The 20,860-nt window shown below is 47.0% G+C and overlaps 1 protein-coding gene across 5 annotated transcripts in view; it reads right to left on the bottom strand.

The window, feature by feature from the left end:
* The window catches only part of shroom2a (shroom family member 2a), a 236,900-nt gene extending 235,063 nt beyond the window's left edge, over positions 1–1,837 (bottom strand). For 2 of the 5 annotated variants that reach the window (XM_067992631.1, XM_067992634.1), the window contains exon 1: positions 1,007–1,474. In XM_067992631.1, coding sequence (XP_067848732.1) covers positions 1,007–1,216 — 210 coding nt within the window. In that variant the 5' untranslated portion in view covers positions 1,217–1,474. Of the gene's footprint in view, positions 1–1,006; positions 1,476–1,780 lie in introns of those variants that run through there. The other 3 variants (XM_067992636.1, XM_067992632.1, XM_067992633.1) reach the window with 3 other exon arrangements.
* Positions 1,838–20,860: the final 19,023 nt, after the last annotated feature.

The raw sequence follows: 20,860 nt of genomic DNA, 5'->3' as shown, positions 1-20,860 counted from the left end.
GGACCGGTTTGCCTGTTCAATTGGATGTAAAAGATCCTTTTTCGAAGAGCAGTGTCCCTGACTTGGACATATATCACCATTCCTTCACCGTTGCTGGGTCAAAATCATGGAACTTCCTACCAAACAGCATTTTGGAAGCACCATCACCACACAGACTGTAACAGTTCAAGAAGGCCCACCACCACCCTATCAGGGCAACTAGGGATCGACATTCAATGCTGGCCTTATCAGTGATGCCCACATTCTGAGAATGAATTTTTAAAGAACATTCATCCTTCAACCAACACTACCAAACCTAATTTATCTCATTGCTGTTTGTGCTACCTTGCTAATGTGCAAATTGCTTGAGCCTTTACCTATAAAACAACAATCGACCACAAAGTAATTCATTGGCTATTAAGCGCTTCACAACATCCTGAGAACCTGAATGCCTCTCTATAAATTCAAGTTGTTTCTAAAAAGACTTGCATTTATAGAGCGCCTTTCACAATCTCAGGGCATCCCAAAGCGCTTTACAGCCAATCAAATCCTTTTGAAGTGTGGTCACTGTTGTAACATAGTGAACAGCCAATTTGCACACAGCAAGCTCCCTCAAACAGCAATGTGATAATGACCAGATCATCTGTTTTTAGGTATTGGTTAAGGGATAAACATTGGCCAGGACATCGGGAGAACTTCCCTGGCTCTTCTTCAAATAGTGCCACGGGATCTTTCACATCCACCAGAGAGGGCAGGTGGGGCCTCAGTTTAATGTCTCATGTGAAAGACCGCACCGCGACAGGGCAGCGTTTCCTCAGTACTGAGAGACTGCTACCCACTGAGGTACTGAGAGACTGCTACCCACTGACCCAAGGCTGGCACCTCAACAGTGTTGGAAATGTGGGCAGGTATGTTTGAGGACATGAAAAAAAAGTGGATGTGAATTAAAAATATAGAGAGAGCTCCCAGCCCATTAGAGCTTCATCTAACCAAGACCAGGACTTGGTGCTTGCCCTGGTTGTCTTACCTTGGTGATGAGCAGAGGCTCCCTGTGCTCCCGTCCTCCTCGGAGAGTGAATCCCCAGGGCGCTCCCCCGCTCAGGGCCACCTCCACACACCGGGAGCCCTCGGCTGCCCTCCGCTCCTTGGCCGGGTGCTGCTCGCCCATCGCCTGCTCCGTGCCGCCGGGCTCCTCTGCCGCCGCCGCTCCCTTTGTGCGCACACCTTCCCCGGCCATGGGGGGGGGGGGGGGGGGGGGGAAAGAGGCCGGCTCTCCGGGTCCGGCCGCGATCTTCCTCACACAAAGCCGGCAGCGGCCAGCGGGTCCGGGAGAGGGAGGTCCTCACTCATCCATCGCCGGACGGGGCACCGACTTCACCGTAAACCCACCGCCGCGCCCCGCTTAGACCTGCCGCCCTCGGAGCCCTTTAAATCGGCAGCGATCAGCCCGCTGCCCCCCCGCCCCGGCTCCGGCTCCGGCTCTCGGTCTGCCCCCCGCCCCGGCTCCGGCTCCGGCTCTCGGTCTGCCCCCCGCCCCGGCTCCGGCTCCGGCTCCGGCTCTCGGTCTGCCCCCCGCCCCGGCTCCGGCTCCGGCTCTCGGTCTGCCCCCCGCCCCGGCTCCGGCTCTCGGTCTGCCCCCCCGCCCCGGCTCCGGCTCCGGCTCCGGCTCTCGGTCTGCCCCCCCGCCCCGGCTCCGGCTGCTATCGGTGTGGGCTGTGCGGCTCTCCCCGCCCGGAGCCAGGTGAAGTGAATGCGATGCCCGATGCCCAGAGCCCCGGCTCCCTCTCCGCACTGATCTCACCGTCTTGTACTCGGGGTTCAGTCCCCGAGGCGGCCAGCGGCGGCGCACCTTCCACCTGCACTCAGAGAGAGAGAGAGAGAGGGGAGAGAGACTGGGACCACTGCCCATCTCCTCCTCCCGAAAACAAAACACACACAGCCCGACCACAGCTATTCACTCACCCTACTGGGCACTGACACACACAGCAACGGCAGGGATTCATTCACCTTGGACTCTTGCAGCACAGGAGGAGGCCATTCGGCCCATCGTGCCTGTGCCGACTCTTTCAAAGAGCTATCCGGTTAGTCCCATTCCCCTGCTCTTTCCCCCTAGCCCAGCACATTTCCCTTTTCAAGTATTTATCCAATTCCCTTTTGAAAGTTATTGCTTCCACAAGTCTTTCAGGCAGTGCATTCCAGATCATAATAACTTGCAGCGTAGAAAAAATTCTCCTCATAAGATCAGCCCTCGCAAGCTCGAGGGGCCATATGGCCTACTCCTCCTCCTATTTCTTATGTTCTCATTTCTCCTCTGGTTCTTTTGCTAATCATCTTGGGTGGTGACACTTCTATTCAAATTCTCATTTACCTTGCTGGAGCCATGCAAAAAAAAAGCAAGCGATTAACTATCCTCATCTTCAGACTGCAACCAGCCAGCAGATCAGAGCACCTCCTACTGGGTCCAGGGAGAACTCTTCTTCAAAACAATACCATGGGATCTTTTAAGTCCACATGAGAGACTGTTTAGCGTCTCATCCAAAAGATGGCACCTCCGACAGTGCAGCACTCCCTCAGTTCTACACTGAAGTGTCAGCCCTAATTATGTGCTCGTCACCGGAGCGGGACTTGAACCCACAACCTTCTGACTCAGAGGCAAGAGTGCTCCCACTGATCCTCTGTATTTAAAAATAAGCAGCCCCAAATCGCCTTGAGCAAACATGAGCATAGATTTTAAAAATCCCACAGTGCTTCACAGTGGGGTAAGGAAAAAATGGAGACTGAGCCAAAGAAGGAAATATTAGGTGGGGTGATAAAAGCTTGGCCAAAGAGATGGGTTTTAAAGAGGGTTGTAAAAGAGGAGAGGGAGGCAGAGAGGCAGAGAGATTTACATAGAATTACATAGAAACAGGCCATTCGGCCCAATAGGTTTATGCCAGTGTTTATGCTCCACACGAGCCTCCTCCCACTCTATTTCATCTAACCCTATCTGCATATCCTTCTATTCCTTTCTCTTTCAAGTACTTATCTAGCTTCCCCTTAAATGCATCTATAATATTCACCTCAATCGCTCCATGTGGGAGCACTCCATGTGTCAGGGTAAAGGATATCACTGAGAGGGTGCGCAGGTTATTTTGAGGGGGCAGGTGGAACAACCAGAAGTCATGGTCCATGTGGAACCAATGACATAGAAATGAAAAGGGTTGAGGTCCTGCAGTTTCAGGAGCTAGGGAGGAAGTTAAAAAGCAGGACCTCAAAGGTAGTAATCTCTGGATTACTCCCAGTGCCACATGCTAATAAGTATAGGAATAGCAGGATAAGACAGGTCAATGCATGGCTGGAGCAATGGTGCAGGAGGGAGGGCTTCAGATTCCTGGGGCATTGGGACCAGTTCTGGGGCAGGAGGGACCTGTACAAGCCAGACAGGTTGCACCTCAACAGAGCTGGGACCAATGTCCTCGTGGGGAAGTTAACTAGTGCTGTGGGGGAGGATTTAAACTAATTTGGCAGGGGGGTGGGCACCAGAATAAAACATTTGAAAGGAGAAACAAGGTGCACAGAGGACTGGGAGAGACAAATAGCACTAGAGTAAAGAATAGTTCAGAAATTGGAGGAATCAAACAGGGGGCAAATGTGAGGCAATCTAAGATGAGTTTGGAGTGCATGTTCGTAAATGCACGTAGCGTGGTAAATAAGGTTGGTGAGCTGCAGGCTCAAGTTGCAACATGGGTGATATAGTGGCAATAACAGAGACCTGACTCAAAAAAGGGGAGGATTGGGTACTTAATACTCCTGGTGACAAGGTCTTTAGGAAAGATAGGAAAGGAAAGGAAGGAGAGGGGTGTGGCGGTATTGATCAAAGAAACTATTATAGCACTGGAAAGGGATGATGTAGTTGAGGGGTCAAAAACAAAATCTATTTGGTTAGAATTAAGGAACAATAGAGGAGCTATTACGAAACAGGATGTATATTATAGGCCACCAAATAGTGAGAAGGAGATAGTGGAGCAAATTTGCAGGCAAATTGCAGAAAGATGCAAGAACTATAGAGTGATAATGGGGGACTTCATTTATCCCAATGTAGACTGGGATAATAACAGTGTAAAGGGCAAAGAGGGGGAGGAATTCCTGAAATGTGTACAAGAGAACTTTCTTGATCAACGTGTTTCCATCCCAACGAGGAAGGAAGCTGTGCTCAATCTAGTTCTGGGGAATGAAGTGGGGCAAATGGAACATGTTTCAGTATGGGAGCATTTGGGGAACAGTGATCATAATAACAATAGATTTAGACTAGTTATAGAAAAGGACAAGGAACAATTAAGCGTAAAAATACTTAACTGGAGGAGGGCTGATTTCAGTGAGTTAAAAAGGGATCTTGCCCTGATGGATTGGAATCAAAAATTGGTAGGCAAAACAGTAATTGAACAATGGGAGGCCTTCAAGGAGGAGATGGTTTGGGTACAGAGTAGACACGTTCCCACGAGGGGGAAAGGAAAGGCATCCAAAGCTAGAGCTTTCTGGATGACTAAAGTTATAGAGATTAAAATGAAACAGAAAAAGGCTAATGACAAATTTAAGGTTCGTAATACAGTGGAGAACCAAGCTAAATACAGAAAGTACAGAGGAGATCTAAATAAGGGAATCAGAGGGGCAAAGAGAGAGTATGAGAATAGATTAGCAGCTAACATAAAAGGGAACCCAAAAATCTTTTATAAACGTATAAATAGTAAAAGGGTTGTCAAAGGAAGGGTGGGTCCGATTAGGGACGAAAAAGGAGAACTTCTTGTGGAAGCATAGGGTATGGCTGAGGTACTAAATAAATCAGTCTTCACTAGGGAAGAGGATGTTGCGAATGCAGCAGTAAAGGAGGAAGTAATAGCAATATTGGACACGATGAAAATAGATAATGAGGAGGTACTTAAAAGGTTAGCAGTATTCAAAGTAGAAAAGTCACCGGTTCAGATGGGATGCATCACTGAGGGAAGAAAGGGTAGAAATGGTAGAGGCTCTGGCCACAATCTTCCAATCCTCTTTAGAAATGGGGGCGGTACCAGAGGACTGGAGGATTGAAAATGTTATAACCATGTTCAAAAAAAGGGAGGGATAAACCCAGCAATTACAGGCCAGTCAGCCTGTTGTCGATGGTGGGGAAACTTTTAGAGACAATAATCCGGGACAAAATTAATTGGCACTTGGAAATGTATGGGCTAATAAATGAAAGTCAGCATGGATTTGTTAAAGGAAAATCTTGTTTGACTAATTTGGTTGAGTTCTTTGATGAAGTAACGGAGAGGGTTGATGAGGGTAGTGGGGTTGATGTGTGTATGGATTTTCAAAAGGCATTTGATAAAGTACCACATAATAGACTTGTAAGCAAAATTAAAGTCCATGGGATTAAAGGGACAGTGGCAGCGTGGATACAAAATTGGCTAAGGGACAGAAAGCAGAGAGTAGTGGTGAACGGTTGTTTTTTAGACTGGAGAGAAGTATACAGTGGTGTCCCCCAAGGGTCGGTATTAGGACCACTGCTCTTTTTGAAATATATTAATGATCTGGGCTTGGGTATACAGGGTAAAATTTCAAAGTTTGCAGATGACACAAAACTCAGGAATGTGGTAAACAATGCGGAAGATAGTAACAGATTTCAGGAGGACATAGACAGACTGGTGAAATGGGCAGACACATGGCAGATAAAATTTAATGCAGAGAAGTGTGAAGTGATACATTTTGGTAGGAAAAATGAGTAGAAGCAATATAAACTAAATGGTACAATTTTAAAGGGAGTGCATGAACAAAGAGATATGGGGGTGTATGTAGACAAATCTTTGAAGGTGGTAGGACAAATTGAGAAGGCTGTTAAAAAAGCATATGGGATCCTGGGCTTTATTAACAGAGGCATAGAGTACAAAAGCAAGGAAGTTATGCTAAACCTTTATAAAAGACTGGTTAGGCCACAGCTCAAGTATTGTGTTCAATTCTGGGCACCACACTTGAGAAAGGATGTCAAGGCCTTAGAGAGGGTACAGAGGAGATTTATAGAAATGGTACCAGGGATGAGGGACTTCAGTTATGTGAAGAGATTGGAGAAGCTGGGGTTGTTATCTTTATAACAGAAGAGATTTGATAGAGGTCTTCAAAATCATGAATGGTTTTGATAGAGTAAATAAGGAGAAACTGTTTCCAGTGGCAGAAGGATCGCTAACCAGAGGACACAGATTTAAGGTGATTGGCAAAAGAACCAGAGGCGACATGAGGAAACATTCTTTTATGCAGAGTTACTATGACCTGGAAAGGGTGGTGGAAACAGATTCAATAATAACTTTCAAAAGGGAATCGGATAAATACTTGAAGGAAATGAGAGTGGGACTAATTGGATAGTTCTTTCAAAGAGCCGGCACAGGCACAATGGGCCGAATGGCCTTCTTCTGTGCTGTAACATACTATAATACTATGAAGTTCCACATTCTAACCACTCTATGGGAGGGAATTCCAGAGGGAGGAGCCTAGGCGGATGAAGGCACGGCCGCCAATGGGGGAGCGAAGGGGGCCAGAGTCAGAGAAACAGAGTTCTGAGGTGGGGTTGTAGGGCTAGAGGAGGTTACAGAAATAGGGAGGAGCGAGGCCATGGTGGGATTCGAACACGAAGATGAGAATTTTAAAATCGAGGCGTTGATGGACCTGGAGCCAATGTAAGTGAGCGAGCACAGGGGTGATGAGTGAATGGGACTTGGTGTGAATTAGGATACAGGCAGCAAAGTTTTGGATGAGCTCGTTTATGGAGGGTGGAAGATGGGAGGCCGGCCAGGAGAGCATTGGAATAGTCGAGACTGGAGGTAACAAATGCATGAATGAGAGTTTCAGCTGCTGAGGCAGGGGTGGAGACGGGCGATGTTACAGAGGTGGAAAGGATATGGGGTTAGAAGTTCATTTCAGGATGCCGAGGTAGCGAACAGTCTGTTTCAGCCTGAGACAATGGCCAGGGAGGGGGATGGAATCAGTGGCTCGGGAACAGAGCTTGTGGCGGGGACCAAAGACAATGGCTTTGGTCTTCCCAATGTTTAATTGGAGGAAATTTTGGCTCATCCGGGACTGGATGTCAGACAAGCAATTTGACAACATGGAGACAGTGGAGGGGTCGAGAGAGGTGGAGGTGAAGTAGAGCTGGATGTCATCAGCGTACATGTGGAACCTGACGTCGTGTCTTCGGATGATGTCGCAAAAGGACAGCATGTAGATAAGAAATAGGAGGGAGCCAAGGATAGATCCTTGGGTGACTCCAGAGGTAACGATGCAGGAATGGGAAGAGAAACCATTGCAGGAGATTCTCTGGCTACGACTGAATAGGTAAGAATGGAACCAGGCGAGCGCAGTCCCACTTAGCTGGACGACAGAGTGGTGTTGGAGGAGGATGGTGTGGTCAACCATGTCAAAGCTGCAGAACGGCCAAGAAGGATGAGGGAGGGATAGTGCACCACGGTCACAGCAACAGAGGATATAATTTGTGACTTTGATTAGGGCCCTTTTGTGGCAGGGGCAGAAACCTGATTGGAGAAGTTCAAACATGGAGTCGCAGAAAAGATGGGCATGGATTTGGGAGGCAACAACATGTTCAAGGAGAGGAAAGGGAGGTTCCCTAGTCACCGATTCCATCCCCCTATCTGGGAGGTTCCCTAGCCACCGATTCCATCCCCCTATCTGGGAGGTTCCCTAGCCACCGATTCCATCCTCCTATCTGGGAGGTTCCCTAGCCACCGATTCCATCCTCCTATCTGGGAGGTTCCCTAGCCACCGATTCCATCCCCCTATCTGGGAGGTTCCCTAGCCACCGATTCCATCCCCCTATCTGGGAGGTTCCCTAGCCACCGATTCCATCCCCCTATCTGGGAGGTTCCCTAGCCACCGATTCCATCCCCCTATCTGGGAGGTTCCCTAGCCACCGATTCCATCCCCCTATCTGGGAGGTTCCCTAGCCACCGATTCCATCCCCCTGTCTGGGAGGTTCCCTAGCCACCGATTCCATCCCCCTATCTGGGAGGTTCCCTAGCCACCGATTCCATCCCCCTATCTGGGAGGTTCCCTAGCCACCGATTCCATCCCCCTGTCTGGGAGGTTCCCCTAGCCACCGATTCCATCCCCCTGTCTGGGAGGTTCCCCTAGCCACCGATTCCATCCCCCTATCTGGGAGGTTCCCTAGCCACCGATTCCATTCCCCTTTCTGGGAAGTTTCCTAGCCACCGATTCCATCCCCCTGTCTGGGAGGTTCCCTAGTCACCGATTCCATCCCCCTTTCTGGGAGGTTCCCTAGCCACCGATTCCATCCCCCTTTCTGGGAAGTTTCCTAGCCACCGATTCCATCCCCCTGTCTGGGAGGTTCCCTAGTCACCGATTCCATCCCTCTTTCTGGGAGGTTCCCTAGTCACTGATTCCATCCCCCTATCTGGGAGGTTCCCTAGCCACCGATTCCATCCCCCTATTTAGCCATTGTCTCAGGCCGAAACAGACTGTTCACTACCTCGGCGTCCTTTTTGACCCTGAGATGAACTTCCGACCCCATATCCTTTCCACCTCTGTAACATCATCCATCTCCACCCCTGCCTCAGCAGCTGAAACTCTCATTCATGCATTTGTTACCTCCAGACTTGACTATTCCAATGCTCTCCTGGCCGGCCTCCCATCTTCCACCCTCCATAAAGTGGGGCGGTAGTTTGCAAGGACAGAGGGATCAAGGATGGGTTTTTTGAGGAGGGGGTAATGACGACAGATTTGAAATGGAAGGGAACAGTACCTGAGGAGGGGGAACCATTAACGATATCAGCTAGCATGGGGGCCAGGAATTAAGTTGAGTAATCAGCAGTTTAATGGGAATAGGGTCAAGGGAGCAGGAGGTGGATCTCACGGACAAGATGAGCGAGGGCATCAGGGGAGATAGGAGAGAAACTAGAAAAAGATGTGAGTTCCAGGCTAGAGCAGTGGGGAACCTTGGATAAGCTTAGCTTGGTGGGCTAGGAGAAAGGAGGGAAGCGGCAGAGGGAGCTGAATGGGATGGTCTCAATCTTAGTAACAAAGAAGTCCATGAGCTCCTTACACATGTTGTTCAAGGTGATGGTGCAGGGAGCAGGGGAGAGGGGTTTATGGAGACGGCCAGTTGTGGGGGAAAGAAACAAGGGATTATCTTTGCTTTCCAAGATAATCCTGGAGTAGTGAGTAGTTTTGACAGAGGAGAGAAGGGCACGATAGTGCTTGATGCAGTCCAGCCAGATCTGGCGATGAATGGCTGAACCAGTTGTGCATCATAAATGTTCAAATCTGCATATCTTGTACTTAATGGAGTGAAGATGGGGCCGAACCAAGGGGAATGAGTAAGGGTTTTACTGGGGACAAGAGCATCAAAGGTGGAGGTGAGGTTGTGATTAAGCAGATCAGTAGATGCAGAAGTATAATGGTGAATGGAGGGCCAAAAACTAGACAGTTGGGAGATTGTAAGTGACTTGGGCAAGAGTTTTATCCAGGGGCGGATGCAGATGGAAGTGGGGTTGGAAAGGTGATGCTGCAGGAGGGGTGGAAATCTGATTGGAGTAGCAAGGGCACAGAATGTACTCTGGGTGGGAGGCTTCAATGTCCATCACCAAGGTACCATCACTGACCAAGCTGGTCGAGTCCTGAAGGACATAGCTGTCAGACTGGGCTTGCAGCAGGTGATGAGAGAACCAACAAGGGGGAACAACCTACTTGTCCTCGTCCTCACCAATCTACCTGTTGCAGGTGCATCTGTCCATGACAGCATTTGTAGCAGTGACCATCAGACAGTCCTTTTGGAGTCCAAATCCTATCTTCACACCGAGGACACCCTCCTTTGCGTTGTAAGGCACTACCACCCTGCTAAGTGGGATAGATAAGGACTGATCTAGCAGTTCAAAACTGGGCATCCATGGTGTATTGGCCATTAGTAGCAGCAGAATTGTATACCACCACAATCTGTAACTTCGTGGCCCAGCATATCCCTCACTCCATCACCATCAAGCCAGATGACCAACCCGGGTACAATGAGGAGTGTTGAAGAGCATACTGGGAGCAGCACCAGGTTTACGTGAAAATGAGATGCCAACCTGGTGAAGCTACAATACAGGACTGCAAGCATGGAACATCACCACCTGTACTCGCCACAGAATACCCAGCCTCTGACCTGCTCTTGTAGCCACAGTATTTATGTGGCTGGTCCAGTTAAGTTTCTGGTCAATGGTGACCCCCAGGATGTTGATGATGGGGGATTCAGCGATGGTAATTCCGTTGAATGTCGAGGGGAGGTGGTTAGACTCTCTCTTGTTGGAGATGGTCATTGTCTGGCACTTGTCTGGCGCAAATTTTACTTGCCACTTATCAGTCAAAGCCTGGATGTTGTTCAAGTCTTGCTGCAGCGGTTCAAGAAGGCGGCTCACCACCACCACCTTCTCAAGGGCATTTAGGGATGGGCAATAAATGCTGGCCTTGCCAGTGACGCCAGCATCCCAAGAACAAATAAAAAAAGTGCTAAACAGCAGAAGCAGAATGCTATTGACAGAGATAAGTGATCACACAACTAACAGATCAGATCAAAGCTCTGCAGCCATGCCACATCCAATCATCCATAGTGGTGGACAATTAGGCAACTAACAGGAGGAGGAGGCTCCATGAACAGTCCCATCTTCGATGGTGGCAGAGCCCAGCACATGAAAGCAAAAGGCAAGGCTGAAGTGTTTGCAACCATCTTCAGCCAGAAGTGCCAAGTGGATGATCCATCTCGACCTCCACCTCAAGTTCCCACCATCATATAATTCAGTCTTTAGCCAATTCATTTCACTCCACGTGATATCAAGAAGTGGCTGAGTGCACTAGACACAGCAAAGGTCATGGGGCCCCAACAACATCCCAGCTGTACTGCTGAAGACTCATGCTCCAGAATTAGCCATGCCTCGAGCTAAGCTGTTCCAATACAGCTACAACACTGGCATCTAACCTACAATGTGGAAAATTGCCCAGGTATGTCCTATCAACTGAAAACAGGACAAATCCAACCCAATACAGATCTATTAGCCTGTTCCCAATCATCAGCAAAGTGATGTAAGGAGTTGTCAACAGTGCTACTCACCAATAACCTGCTCACCGATGCTCAGTTTGGGTTCTGCCAGGACTACTTGGCTCCAAACCTCATTACAGCCTTGGACCAAACTTGGACACAAGATCTGAATTCCAGAGGTGTGGTGAAAGTGACGGCCCTTGACATCAAGGCAGCATTTGACCGAGTGTGGCACTAAGGAGTCCTAGTAAAACTGGTCAGTGGGGATGAGGGGAAAACTTTTCCAGTGGCTGGAGTCATAGCTGGAGGAAAGGAAGATGGTTGTGGCTATTGGAAGCCAATCAGCTCAGCCCTAGGACATTGCTGTATGAGTTCCTCAGGGCAGCATCTTAGGCCCAACTATCTTCAACTGCTCCATCATTAGGTCAGAAGTGGGGCTGTTCACTGATGTTTGCACTGTGTTCAGCTCCATTCGCAACCCCTCAGATGATGAAGCAGTCCGTGCCCGCATACAGCATGATCAGGACAACATCCAGACTTGGGCAGATAAGTCACAGGTAACATTCGTGTCACACAGGTGCCAGGCAATGACCATCTCCAACAGGACAGATTCTAACCAACTCCCCATGACATTCAATGCCATTACCATCACCGAGTCCCCCACCGTCAACATCCTGGGGGTCACCATTTACCAGAAGCTCAACTGGACCAGCCAGATAAATACTGTGGCTAATAGAGCAGATCAGAGGCTGGGTATTCGGCAATGAGTGGCTAAAGTCTAAAGCCTCGCCACCACCTACAGGGCACAGGTAAGGAGTGTGATGGAATACTCTCCATTTGCTTGGATGGATGCAGCTGCAACAACACTCAAGAAGCTCAACATCATCCACGACAAGTACTGCTTGACTGGCACCCTATCCACTAGCTAAAATGTTACCGTGGCTGCAGTGTATACAGGATGCATTGCAGCAACTCACCAAGGCTTCCTCGGCAGCACTTCCCAAACCCACGACCTCCACCACCTAGAAGGACAAGGGCAGCAGGAGCACGGGAACAACACCACCTCCAAGTTCTGCTCCAAGTCACACACCATCCTGACTTGGAAATATATCTCCACTCCTTCATCGTTGGTGGGTCAAAATCCAGGAACTCCCTACTTAACAGCACTGTGGGAGAACCTTCACCACATGGACTGCAGCGATTCAAGAAGGCAGCTCACTGCCACCTTCTCAAGGGCAACTATTAAATGCCAGCTTTGCCAGTGATGCCCACATCCCAAGATGATAACAGTTTTGAAAGGAAGGAGGACAATTTCTGACGTGAGAGAACCATTTACAATGTCAGCTTGCATGAGGGCCAGAAAAGGAATTTGGGTGGTCAGCAATTTCATGGGAATGGAGTTGAGGAAGCGGGGGATGGGCTCAGTGAAGTTATATGGGGCGGGGGAGGAGCTGAGAGAAAAAGTAGAGGTTCAGGGCCAAGGTGGAGGGGACCTGGGGGAAGTTTGGTCTGCAGGACATGGGAAGTGGAAAAGCAGCAGAAACATCTGAACAGGTGGTCTCTACCTTTGTGGTAAAGAAGTCTGTGCTTATTGTTAGAGGTGAGGGTGGAGGAGGCAGGGTGAGGGTTTAAGGAGATGGTTAGTAGTGGGGAAAAGAAGCCACAGTCTAGACAATGAATGCTGGACAGGAGAGGGAGGACTGATGCCAATATCTGCACTTCCATTGTTTCCAACCTTCAACTGAAATGTACCGTGATGGTGGCCAATGGTTTTCACTTTAGTTTGCAACTTAGACTTGTCCTGCATACTTCTGTACATGACAAGGAAGAGCCAGTGAATGAGTACCAAGAATGAACTCTTAGTTAGATTGTCAATGAAACGTCTTTCTACAGCAGAAACACTTCCAAGAACTGACACAGGAGGTGGGAGGTCAAAGATTTATTTTTTTCCCCAGTACCTGCCGCTCTGATATCCAAAATGGTATCAGAAGGAATATAATGGCAGTATTGGTTAACAGACAGGAAATAGAGAATTAGGAATTCAGAATTTTTTTAAATAAAAGAATCTGTTTTCTTCCTGAATCTGGCTGGAGTAAAATCTCACGGCACCAATACACTTCATGTACCTCACCCACCTGCTCATTCTTCACATGCAAGCCTAGACAACCATGTGGGGAATCACTATGAAATCTGATGCTGTTCATACCCAATGTCTGTGCACACAATTTCTACCACAAGTCACTGGACTGTGACTCAGACCCAGTCTGATCGATTTTCCCTTCCATAGATTCGTGGCATTAAAGTCAACTGACGTGATCCAACTGCTACTTAGCACTGACCAGAGATTGAACCTGGATGCTTCTAATCTGTGTAGCCCTGCAACACACCAGAGAGTGTCTTTACTCACTAACCACTGGGGAAGCTCTAGCACCAACCTCTGATTCTGGTCCCCTTATTCTCATTCTCCATCCCAAGGGAAAGAGAACTGAATCTGCACAGTGATAACCATGAATATAATCACAATTTGAAGTCATAATAGTTATTTCCTTATCTTGTACATACTTTGTTGTTACCTGTTTTACCAGTGTCTGATTTCTCAAGCTTTTTTGAAATGAGGTTAACTTGGCAAAAGTATTAAAACTGTAGGCAAACTATCATCGCTGCATATTCCTTTCAAAAATATCATTGGCCAATAGTGATCATATGACCTTTCCAATTGCGTGAGGTTCTGAAGAAATCTCATTACCTAATGGCATTATATAACCATTGTCTCTTTCTAGCAATCTAATTGGCTGCTGATAATCATGTGACTGATCCGATCGTCCCACATTTAATTGACAGGAGTCTCAACCAATGCCAGTAAGGACCGGCCAGGATTGGTGGGGGAAAGGACAGTAATCACATGATAGTTTCCTGATAATACCTGCTCATTGATTTTTTTTTTCAGCACATGATTCTTTCTTGAGAACAGTATGACTGAAATATCTCATAGAAGCATGGAAATTTAAGGCACAGAAGAAAGGCCATTCGGCCCATCGTGTCTGTGTTGGCCGAAAAGGAGCTATCCAGCCTAATCCCACTTTCTAGCTCTTGGTCCGTAACCTTGTAGGTTACAACACTTCAAGCGGACATCCAAGCACCTTTTAAGTGAGATGAGGGTTTCTGCCTCTACCACCCTTTCAGGCAGTGAGTTACAGACCCCCACCACCCTCTGGGTGAAAATTATTTTCCTCAGCTCCCCTCTAATCCTTCTACCAATTACTTTAAATCTATGCCTCCTGGTTATTGACCCGTCTGCTAAGGGAAATAGGTCCTTCCTATCCACTCTATCTTGGCCCCTCATAATTTTATACACCTCAATTAAATCACCCCTCAGCCTCCTCTGTTCCAAAGAAAACAACCCCTCATCTATCATTGGTCTGTGGTAACCACTGCCCATCGGTCTCTGATAACCATGTGACTGCAACAATAATTACTTCACAATGGCAAAATTACAACGCAGAACAGTTTCTACTGATTTTCCTTGGATCACAAAAAATCCTTCAGAAATACGTTGCCTTAGTCCTGCATAGAATATAAATTGTGATGGGCGAGTTCAACATTATCTTCCCATTTATTATAAAATTAATAGAGACTTGCAGTCCAAGCAAATGAGCAATGGAATAACAAAAAATATGTAACTATCTGCGCACAATTCTCGTGTACAAAACAGTACTTCCTGTTAACACTTTTGTGCCAACTTTCTATTAGAAATTCCTCTTGTCCACATTGATAATGGGAACTGCCTCCGTAAATTTATCACACTGTAATTACACTCTTCCACCACCGCTGTCGCTGTAGCTCCTCGGTTTTTTTAGAATTATAGAATCATAGAAAGTTACAGCACTTAAGAAGGCCGTGCTGGCCAAAAAAGAGCTATCCAACTTGATCCCACTTTCCAGCATTTGGTCCATAGCCCTGTAGGTTATGGCACTTCAACTGCACAGCCAAGTACTTTTTATAGGTTTTGCATCTCCCAGCTTTGCATTTCTACTGCAGAGAAATTCCTGTGTTCAAACCAACTCTACTTCTCTGCTTTCCAAATTGCTGTAAGTTTTGCTATTTAACTATAAATAATAATATAAAATCAAAGTATGACATAAAAATAAGGACGGAATTAATAACTTTGAACTGGGGACTGAATTCTGTCTGCATACATTGTCCCACGCCCCCTAACTCTGCTTCACCTGAAGTGTATGTACACTTAGACTTGACTCACTAGGGGTAATTTTGACTTTGTGCAATAGTGTAAAATGGGTGATAGCAAATCAGCAGCCCGTTACACATCTCTCCCGATTTTCATTTGCATTGACTTGAATGGGAGAGAGCATATAATATAGGGCGTATAAACGGGCAGCTGATCCGTTATCGCCTGTTTTACACTATTGCCCAAAGTCAAAGTTACCCCCCTTGTGTGCAATGCCACCAGAAAGTGATATTATAACCATATAATAAATATACCTTTAAAAAAGTACATAGCTTGCGACCAATGCCACAAGGAATCAAATGAGAACTGAGATACTGCACATCCCATAAATTTTACATCCCTGCTATTTTTGTGCTTTGTCCAAAATGTTTGTGAAAATTATGATTGTGAAATAAGCAGATTTGTACAATCTCTTGTCAAAGGCCCTGAATGCTTCCACTAATATATTCATGGCTTCTTTCCATAATGATGTTTTACATTGGGTAGCAAGCTCCTTACAATATGGGAAGGACTGCACTACTCGATGGGTGAGGACAGCAGACAACCTCACCTTTTATTTTCCTCCCAGTGCTAACTCTTCCCATCGCACAAATTACCCCCAGGGAGTGAAGACCAAGAGTACATTCAGGTGAACAGTTCACCCATGTTCAACATTTTTCTCATCACAATAATACAGGAAAGATGTGCAAACAGATGAGAAAAACTATTTTTAGTATTTATTCTTGCGATGTTGGCCTCGCTGGAAAGGCTGGCATTTATTGCCCATCCCTAGAGATACAACAATGGCTTGCTTCAGAGGGCACTTAAGAGTCAACCACGTTGGTGTGGGACTGGAGTCACATGTCGGCCAGACCGGGTAAGGACGGCAGGTTTTCTTCACTGAAGGACATTAGTGAACCAGTTGGGTTTTTACGACAATCAAACTGCTTCATTGATCACTTTTACTGATACCAGCCTTTTAATTTCTGTACTTTTAAAACTGAATTCAATTTCTCAAACTGCCATGGTGGGATTTGAGCTCATATTCTCCTAGATTATTAGTCTAGGACTTCTGGATTACTAGTCTAGTAACATAACCATTACACACTCCCATACCTGAATAATCAACACTGTGTACATGTTCCCCTTTGAAACCCTCATCCATACTTTTGTTATGTTTTTCTTTGCTTTTTATGCACCCCTCGTATGAGAGGGGTGCATCACTGAGAGGGCAGGGAGTTGGTTTGATCCCAGATCCTTGCCTGTGCTGCTCTATAATTAACTAAAAAAAGAACTTGCATTTATATAGCACCTTTCACGACCGCAGAATGTCCCAAAGTGCTTCACATCCAATGTATAACTTTTGAAATGTAGTCACTGTTGAAATGTAAGAAACGCAGCATCCAATTTGTGCACAGCAAGATCCCACAAACAGTAATGTAATAATCAACAGATAATCTGTTTTAATGATTTTGGGAGAGGAATAAATATTGGTCAGGACACCAGGGAGAACGCCCCTGCTCTTCGAATAGTGTCATGGGATCTTTTACATCCACCTGAGATGGCAGACAGGGCCGCGGTTTAATGCCTCATCCAAAAGACAATGCAGCGCTCCCTCAGTACTGCACTAAATTATATTCCTGGGTTATATGCGCAAGTTTCTGCAGTGGGGTTTGAACCCACAGCTCTCTGACTCAGAAATTCACGCATGTTAACTATATAAAAATGCAAATTATACATAGTATGTTACTTAACTCATATGCTGCTGCCTGCTTCGCAATGCAATGCATTTCAGCCCCATGCTACCAACATTTCCTCCCAGTACCAGACCCAGACCCAGCCCCTGCTATCTTTTGGGCCCAAGTTTCCTGGCCCCTCCAATGCCTCAGCACTAGCCTCCCATTCCCTCTGAGTCTAAGCTGCTCTCTTTCCCCCAGCCCTTATTTTCTTTCCCAACCTCACATGTTAGTGCAGATACCAGACAGCTTCTCCCAACCCAATCTCCAGTACTCAGCTCCAACCCATGCCGGCTGGCATCTAACAGTGTGTCACATTGATTAAAAAAAGGTCAAAGGTACCAAGTGAGAAATCAGTCGAGAAACATGCATCAGAAGCATACAGAAAGTGTGGGAGGTATGCAACAGAAATAGCCAACGGAGGAAAGGGAGCCTTATTACAAGCAGGGAGATACAGCGAAGAAGCAGAGACAATGAGATAAAGTGGTTGGGTTTTTCACCGCTGTACACGCCAGCTTGTGAGTGCAGAAGGAAAAATTCCTGGTCAGTGTGTGAAGTGTATAGACAGAGAGAGAGAGAGAGAGGAAGAGGCAAGCAGAGAGGAAGACAAAGACTGAGAAAGGGAGAAAGAAATAATTACAGCGCAAGAGAGTTGCAGAAAGAGAAGGGGTAAAAATGCAAATTGTTGCGCCTGTTTTTTGAGTGTTAAATCAATGTTGGGGGGATGAATTTTTTGTTGCGATCTCTGGGGCCTGATTTTCCCTGGAAGCGTGCTGACTGCCAAATTAGAAGCCGGCGACCTCTAGTTGTGCCGGGCGCCCGCCTGAAGCAGGCATTAGGCATCTGCATACGCAAATCGGGGTACTAACTGGTTATAGGACCCAGATTGAAACTGGTCATCACTGGGCGGAGCTTGCGCCTCACATGCGTTGTTCCGGATCTCGAGGCCACTCGACGAAAAGGTATGAAAACTTTTTTAATTGTTTCATTTCTGTGGAGCCAGGAGCAGCAGGAGTGCTTTTCCTGGCCCCTCAAACATACAGCAGGCCGTCCCGGGATCACTCCCCCCACCCTGCCCTCCCAGCACCTGTCTGTGACCAGAATCGGACAGGCCCCGACCAGCAAGCTGCACGATTGATGTCTGCAGCTCGCCGATTTAGAGAAAGGAAGACTTGCATTTATATAGTGTGTTTCATAACCTCAGGACGTCCCAAAGCGCTTTACAGCCAATGAAGTGCTTTTGAAGTGTAGTCACTGTTGCAAAGTAGGAAACACAGCGGCCAATTTGCGCACAGCAAGATCCCACAAACAGCAATGTGATAAATGACCAGATAATCTGTTTTTGTGATGTTGTTGAGGGATAAATATTGGCCAGGACACCAGGGAGAACCCCCCTGCTCTTCTTCGAAATAGTGCCATGGGATCTTTTACATCCACCTAAGAGGGCAAATGGGGTCTCGGTTTAATGTTTCACCCGAAAGATGTCACCTCCGACAGTGCTGCACTGAAGTGTCAGCCTGGATTATGGGCTCAAGTCTGTGGAGAACGCGAGTGGAGCCCGGGGCCCAATTTCAATCGGGCCTCAGGCTGATGCTTTTGGGCCGCACGGTCAGATCCCACGCCCATTTCTCACCAGAGTTGACACGAGTTGAAAGTGGAATGTCTGAATAATGTCATGGGAGAGTGACTTATAACATCACAGAATCTCAGAATGCCTGGTGTAAAATTGGAAACAACTAAATTAACATCACTTTCAATAATTGTAGCAAAGTCAATATCAAGCAACCTGTAAACTTATCTTTTTTTAAAAATCCCTTCAATTAAAGGAGAATGAATACAATTCAATATAAAAATTACTTTAAACCCATGCATGTTTCAGATGTACATTCATTCGTACATTTGTTCCATTCAAATGTCACCGTTTAGATTTGTTAATCGCTCGTTTTGATTTTGAAATGTGACAAGCGAGAGTCAGGCTTGGTTTATCTTGACAACAGGACTGTTAGAAAGTCAGGTCCTTGAGAGAACGTACTGAGGGAATGCTGTACTATTGGAGATGCTGTCTTTCGGATGAGACATTTAACTGAGACCCGGTTTGCCCTCTTAGGTGGATGTAAAAGATCCCATGGCACTATTTCGAAGAAGAACAGGGAAGTTCTCCCCAATGTCCTGGCCAATATTTATCCCTCAACCAACATCAATAAAACAGATTATCTGGTCATTATCACATTGTTTGTGGATCTTGCTGTGTGCAAATTGACTGCTGTGTTTCCTACATTACAAGTGACTACACTTCAAAAATACTTCATTGGCTGTAAAGCGGTTTGGGACTTTCTGAGGTCGTGAAAGGCACGATGTAAATGCAAGTTCTTTCGTTCTCTTTTGTTTATATACACAGCTTTCATGCACTTAAACCAAGGGTACGGTAGCATAGTCATTATGTTACTGGACTAATAATCCGGAGTCATGAGTTCAAATCCTACCACAGCAGCTGGGGAATTTAAATTCAATTAATTAAATAAAATCTGGAATTAAAATACTAGTATCAGTAATTGTGGCCATGAAACTACCGGATTGTCGTAAAAACCCATCTGGTTCACTAATGCCCTTTAGGGAAGAAAACCTGCCGTCCTTACCCGGTCTGGCCTATATGTGACTCCAGACCCACAGCAATATGGTTGATTCTTAATTGCCCTCTGAAATGGCCTAGCAAGCCACTCAGTTGTAAAATTTCGTGAAAAAAAAGTCGGAAGAAGAATAAAACCGGACGGACCACGAGGCTCCGGACATGACAATGGCAAACCAAGCCCAGTCGACCCTGCAAAGTCCTCCTCACTAACATCTGGGGACTTGTGCCAAAATTGGGAGAGCAGTCCCACAGACTAGTCAAGCAACAGCCTGTCATAGCCATACTCACAGAATCGTACCTTTCAGCCAACGTCCCAGACTCTTCCATCACCATCCCTGGCTATGTCCCATCCCACCGGCAAGACAGACCCACCAGAGGTGGCGGTACAGTGATATACAGTCAGGAGGGAGTGGCCCTGGGAGTCCTCAACATTGACTCTGGACCCCAAGAAATCTCATGGCATCAGGTCAAACATGGGCAAGGAAGCCCCCTGCTGATTACCACCTACCGTCCTCCCTCAGCTGATGAATCAGTCCTCCTCCATGTTGAGCACCACTTGGAGGAAGCACTGAGGGTAGCAAGGGTACAGAATGTACTCTGGGTGGGGGACTTCAATGTCCATCACCAAGAGTGGCTCAGTAGCACCACTACTGACCGAGCTGGCCGAGTCCTGAAGGACATAGCTGCCAGACTGGGCCTGTGGCAGTTGTGAGCAAACCAACATGAGGGGAAAACTTACCTAACCTCGTCCTCACCAATCTACCTCTCGTAAATGCATCTGTTCATGACAGTATTGGTAGGAGTGACCACCGCACAGTCCTCGTGGAGACAAAGTCCTGTCTTCGCACTAAGAATACCATCCAACGTGTTGTGTGGCACTACCACCGTGCCAAATGGGATAGATTTAGAACAGATCTAACAGCTCAAAACTGGGCTTCCATGAGGCGCTGTGGGCCACCAGTAACAGCAGAATTGTATTCCAGCAAAATCTGTAAGCTCATGGCCTGGCATATTCCTCACTCTACCATTACCAACAAGCCAGGGGATCAACCCTGGTTCAATGAGGAGTGTAGAAGAGCATGCCAGGAGCAGCACCAGGCATACCTAAAAATGAGGTGCCAACCTGGTGAAGCTACAACTCAGGACTACATGCATGCTAAACAGCGGAAGCAACATGCGAAAGACAGAGCTAAGCGATTCGACAACCAAGATCAAAGCTCTGCAGTCCTGTTACATAAGGT

This window comes from Heptranchias perlo, chromosome 11 (genome assembly GCF_035084215.1).
Source record: "Heptranchias perlo isolate sHepPer1 chromosome 11, sHepPer1.hap1, whole genome shotgun sequence".
NCBI classification, from domain to species: domain Eukaryota; kingdom Metazoa; phylum Chordata; class Chondrichthyes; order Hexanchiformes; family Hexanchidae; genus Heptranchias; species Heptranchias perlo.
This window is presented reverse-complemented; position numbering and strand designations above follow the sequence as displayed.